General features: G+C 38.7%; 1 protein-coding gene across 1 annotated transcript in view; it reads left to right on the forward strand.

Annotated features, from left to right (window-relative positions):
• The window catches only part of fut8a (fucosyltransferase 8a (alpha (1,6) fucosyltransferase)), a 101,352-nt gene extending 95,536 nt beyond the window's left edge, over positions 1 to 5,816 (forward strand). The window contains exons 10-11 of the mRNA XM_067366977.1: positions 720 to 870; positions 3,808 to 5,816. Of these exons, the coding sequence (XP_067223078.1) occupies positions 720 to 870; positions 3,808 to 4,140 (484 nt within the window). The 3' untranslated portion in view covers positions 4,141 to 5,816. The remainder of the gene's footprint in view (positions 1 to 719; positions 871 to 3,807) is intronic.
• Positions 5,817 to 6,045: the final 229 nt, after the last annotated feature.

A 6,045-nucleotide genomic window follows, 5' to 3' on the forward strand; every position in this document is an offset into this window, starting at 1 on the left:
ATCATTCTAATTCTATGAGAAAAGGGAAGTTCACACCACTGCTATAACGATAACGACACAGAGGAACAATATCTTTGGAATCGCTTACTTCAGGAATTATTTTTTTACAGCTGATGAATGATAAAACATTGACAGCCAATCAGAATTCACCCGACTTTAAATAGCTTGACAGTGACAGACAATATACGGCCGGCATGCGCATATAATAAACAGAACGTTATCATCTGTTGGTGTGGCTGCAAATATTGTTATCAGTATAAATATCTTTACAGTTAATGTTCTTGGTGTGAATGTACCTTAAGGCTTGCAGTCAGTTCCAGTAGAGTCTGACATAAACATGTTGCTATGCTAATAGCTCAATACTCTAATTATTATGAAGCACACAAATATTTGGTGACATTAATTTTTAATTAAATAGACCTATTTTAAATACATTTACATTTCCCAGACTCCATCCACCATCTTTGTTGGAAATTTGAGTTCATTGTGGGATTCAGCACAACATATATGCAGTGATGCAAGCGAATGTGGCCAAAATTAGGTGTTTAATAAGACTCGCTGCCCTCCGTTTGGGACAGCCTTGACGTCATAAGCATGCCTGAAATAATGCCTAAAAATTCTGAACACTGTAGGTAGGCAGCTGAGTAGGGTTTGAAACAGCAAGAGGTGTGCCATCAGGGGAGCCTTTTAATCTACATTTGTTTTGTGTTTGTGTGCAGGTACCCTGATTATGAATTTATTAGTGATAATTCTATTTCATGGTCGGCTGGGCTACACAACCGCTACACTGAAAATTCTCTGAGAGGAGTCATCCTGGATATCCACTTCCTTTCCAGGACAAACTTCTTAGTATGCACCTTCTCCTCACAGGTACAGTTTGGCCCACTTCTTATAGAAGATTTTGTTCTGTTTGTCTCCTACACGGACATGCCCCTTTCTTCTCGCAGGCGCCCTGTAGCTCTGTGATGAATGAATTGTGCATGGGTTTTCTTGCATGTACTGCTCAAACCTCCCACAGCATTTCTATGGGGTTAAGACTTGACCATTCTATAACTGTCAATTTCTTCTTGTTGCTCTTCTTAAAACATTGTTTTGGGGATTTGCTTTGTGATTTTGGGTAATTTCTTTCTTTTTGTTGAGCTTCAGATTTTTCATGGATAAACTTGTATTGACCACAAGGACTCTCTAGTACAATACAGACTTTGTGGTTGGCTCTGAGATGCCATGCTGAATTTATATTTGGTTTGTGATTTTAGTTTTTATGCCAGACATGATGTCTGGCAATGAATAGTCTTGCAAATCCAAACTACTATCGACAGAAAGCCTGGTCCATTTATTCTGGCCAGGAATCGCCCACTTAAGACAGGTTCACACTGTACAATTTTTGGCTGCAGATGATATTAACTAAAATTTGTATATTACAAATTGCCAATATTTGATTGTTTAGTGTGACATATTTTTTGCCAGTTGATTAATTTCCCTTTATGATAAACCTTAGCTTCTGACGAAGTCACATTCATGAAGTGTGATTACTCCAACCAGCTATCAATAGGATGAGTGGGAGCATTCTTTTCTACAATTGTGCACTCTTACATAAAAGACCATGGATGGTACTGTGTACCAAACCTTTTAAGGAGGTAGACAACCCTGCTCCTGCAGGGACTTCCTTTCAGTAGACTTCAGTTCCAATCCTGCTCCAACACACCTGGTATTATTTTCAAGTAAACCTGAAGACCTTAAGTTCAGCTTATTACAGTTGGAGCTAAACTCTACAGTAGGGCTGGGCGATAAAATGATAACAATAATTATCGCGTTATAATTTTCTTCAATAAAATGATTAAAAAAAGTTCAATAAGTGTTTGATATAATGTTTATGCACTATGCAAATAATGCTACACATACGTGTTGCAGACCGTCGCACTTGTGGCAATAACTGATAAGGGCTGTCATTTCTGTTGTGTATGACAAACATAAATGGCAAACATGCCAAAAGTGGATTTTTGAGGAAAATAATTAGAGTATGTTTTGTTATTAAGCTATCACAGTTTGCATTTGTATTATACTAAATGTCTTTAGGCTACAAATACCATAGAAGCAATATAGTTTCTTTTTACCATGGTAGTGAGATGCAATGTGTGGTTTTACCTGTGGTTAACATGATCCAAATACAATTGGAGACCAAATTTTACCCTATAAAAATGACTGTTTTTGTTAATGAAGCTAAATTTACATCTGCCTCCCAACTCAAGCTACTGTCAAATGTGAATTTCAAAGAGACAAAACATAATCTTAAAAGATTAGTTCTCTTCAGAATTGAAGTTTACTGATAAATTTACTCACCCCCGTGTCAGCCAAGATGTTAACTGTATGTCTTTCTTTCTTCAGTCGAAAACAAATTAAGGTTTTTGAGGACCCGTTGGACAGTTACCAACGGGTTGAAGGTCCAAATTTCAGTTTCAGTGCAGCTTCAAAGGGCTCTACATGATCTCAGATGAGGAATAAGGGTCTTATCTAGAGAAACGATCGATCATTTTCCCAAAAACAAATTAAAATTATATACTTTTTAACCACAAATGCTTGTCTTGTACCGCTCTGTGATGTGCCACGCATTACGTAATCACGTTGGAAAGGTTATGCATAATGTAGGCAGAAGTGGTATACTGTAAAAAAAAAAAAAAAAAAACACAGTAAAATACCATTTTCCATTGAAACAGTAATATATCATAAAAACAATGCATTCCCGGTAATATTAGTCATAGTAATATTAGAAAAAGACAAATATTACCCAGAATGCATTGTTTTTATGGTATATATGGTTTTTATGTTTCAATGGAAAACGGTATATTACTGTGTAAATTTGTTTCGTTGTTTTACAGTATTTTTTAAATAGGGTAAAAATCTCATTTTCACCTCCAACTTTAAAATCGTCCAACATTGTTGTTTTACCTTTTTTTGTAAAGGCAGTTTGACTTAGTCTTTGCATGTTCGCTTTGTATACACTTGCTCGGTACTTCCGCCTACATCATGCGTGACCTTTCCAATGTGATTACGTAATACGCAAGTCTTTTTGACTGAAGAAAGAAAGACATAAACATCTGGGATGACATGGGGGTGAGTAAATTATCAGGAAATTGTAATTCTGAACTAATCCTTTAATTTGTGAAATGTTCACCTGTTTGACAAGTGTTTGTCATGTTCTGAGGATAATAGCACAATTAACGGTCTGGTTTCTGCAATTTTCACTCAGGAGCAAAGATCTGCATTTATACTTTAAAGAAATAAAGATTTTACATGTGTCATGCGTCAATTATCAATATCGACTGATAGTAAAAATTGTATTGTTTTTTGACCATATCGCCCAGCCCTATTCTGCAGTATGGTAGCCCTTCAGGATCAAGATAGGCTACCCCATCGTAGACTTTACCAATCAACAATAGTAAAGATCCATAAACATTGCACAGGATGTCAAGCATTAGAAAGGAAACTTTTGGTCTAGTGACTTCTCTAAGACTTTGTTTCCCAACAAACTGATTAAAAACTCCTGCAAAGGCCAGCTAGTCATCTCCAAGCTTCGGATTTTGAAATCCGAAATATTGACGTTTTTGTGTGCAGTATGCTCCAGACTGTGGGTACTTTGTTCTAATAGTCCTTAAGCTTCACTTCATCTTTTCACGAGGAGCACTTAACCATTGTAAAGTCCATTCATCTTTGTCAGGTGCACCTACATATCCCTTTCAGCTCCACTCAGATTCTGCTTGAAAGGAGCTTGTGAACATGTGCCTTTGTTTTCCTTTCCACTGTGCACAGGTGTGTCGAGTGGCCTACGAGATCATGCAGACTCTCCACCCAGACGCTTCCTCTTTCTTCTACTCCCTCGATGACATCTACTACTTCGGCGGGCAGAACGCCCACAACCAGATCGCCATCTACCCACACCAACCGCGCAACAGCGACGACATCCCACTAGAGCCTGGAGACGTGATCGGCGTCGCGGGCAATCATTGGGACGGATACTCCAAGGGAATCAACCGCAAAATGGGGCGTACCGGCCTCTACCCCTCCTATAAAGTCAAAGAGAAGATCGAGACAGTGAAGTATCCCACGTACCCAGAGGCGGACAAACTTCTCAAGAAGCCGTAGAGAAAGACAGTACAAATACTCTTGATTATGACATGAGGAAACCCTGGACCACCCAAATGGGAATGCACTTTGTGAGTGTGTGTGTGTGAGTGTGTATGAATGTGTTAGTGTACATGTGTGTGTGTTGTCTAAGGGTTCTGGGACATCTTCCTAACTCTGGTGCTTGGACTTTTTGAGTCCCCCTGAAATGGCAATCAGGGTTGAGGAAGACAAAAAACAAAGAGCATGAACTCAAGACAACAGAAACGGAAGGCACTGTACTGTAGGTTCTTTCTAATTATTCTCCGGGTAATGAAGGGGACTAAATAAGTTTATTTAAAAACACAACTGGAAGAAGAAACTTTGTGACTCCAAACCGATCTTGACAAAGGAACCATAAACCCGGGTTACTCTCGTCCTCCTATGCTCTTATACCTCCTTGTGCACAATGATGGCATCCTTTACTCTAGCCTCACTCAACTCGTTTCTCTCATGCCATCGCTATGCCAACTGACACTCCTCTTCACACCCATGAGCTATTAATTTCCACTGCCATACTGTGCTTTTAAATGTGACTTATGCTGTTTTTATTTTCACTGTAAGGTTTATCATGTGTTTGTGCGAGTGTGTGTGTGTGCGCGCGTTTGTGTGTGGATTGGAAAACGGTGCCTATGAGGGCCATTGACTTTCACGGAAAGAGTTTTGACTCCGGAGCCTTACGGACCAGCCTTCCCACACAGAATTACACTCCTCTCCTTTCCATGTAGTGTCTTATCCACAGCCGTGTGTCCATCATGTTTTTTAAGAGATCATTTCATGTTATTACATTTTAAAATACAAAACGGATAAGAAAATGACACTTAATATGAAGATATTATAATAATACTAATATTATTAATGATTATGATAATGATGAGAAGAGCAAGAATAATTATGGATACAATGACATTTGCTGTCATTGTAAATTTTAGTTAATCATGAAGGAGTTGTTCATTGTTTTATGTTTGCGGGCATTGTCTCTTTGGTAAGCAGATCAAATAAATTGATCAGCCAAATTGGGTTCAAGTCTGTATTTTGTCTATCTGTCTATCCGTCTGTCTGTCTGTCCATTTGTTTTGGGGTGAAGTATCCCTTTAAGGTATATTAACATCACATAAATACAGAAAAAGTCTCAAATCAAACGCATGTGAACGTGTGCGAACGCGTGCCACCTGCTTATGAAATTTTAGTACCATAGAGAGGTGAGATTTTCAGTCCTGTCAACAATTAATTACAAATCAGATGCATGCGTGCGAGTGTGTGCGTCATAGCCCAAATTACAGCTCTGAAACCAAGCGGTTCCCAGCGGTGGGCTGAACAGAATGAACATGAGGTGTTCCTGAACACACAGGTCACACGCGGCTCTCATTAATTAAACCATAGCGCACTCTGAGCAGGTATTTGAATGAAATTGCTATTTACAACTATTTATTAAACTGACCAATGAACACATACACTTGGGAAAATATAACAAATAGGAAAATAAGTTTGCTCTCTCTCGCTCTCTCTCTCTCTCCCAGCAGGATGTGATGTTGTTCTTGGAGGCTCTCAGGAGGAGACTGCATCTGTTGTCTGGTGCCTCTTGGGTTCCTCAGTGTTATGGCCTGATTCCAAGTGCAGATAAATTTGTGCCTTGCTATAAACATGTCTTAAAGGTATAGTTTACCCAAAAACCAATTCTGTCAGTGTTTTCTTTACCTCATGTTGGTTCATACATGTATGGCTTTCCCTCTTCTGTGGAAGCCAAAAGATGTTTATCAGAATGTTTATGCTGCTCTTTTTCGTATAATGAAACCATATGTGCTGTCAAACTTCAAAAGAGACAAAAAAATCCTGAAAAGTAGCATAAAAGTGGCCCATACTGCTACAGAAACCAACTTTGATTGA

The sequence above is a fragment of the Chanodichthys erythropterus genome, chromosome 18, assembly GCF_024489055.1.
Source record: "Chanodichthys erythropterus isolate Z2021 chromosome 18, ASM2448905v1, whole genome shotgun sequence".
Taxonomy (NCBI): Eukaryota; Metazoa; Chordata; class Actinopteri; order Cypriniformes; family Xenocyprididae; genus Chanodichthys; species Chanodichthys erythropterus.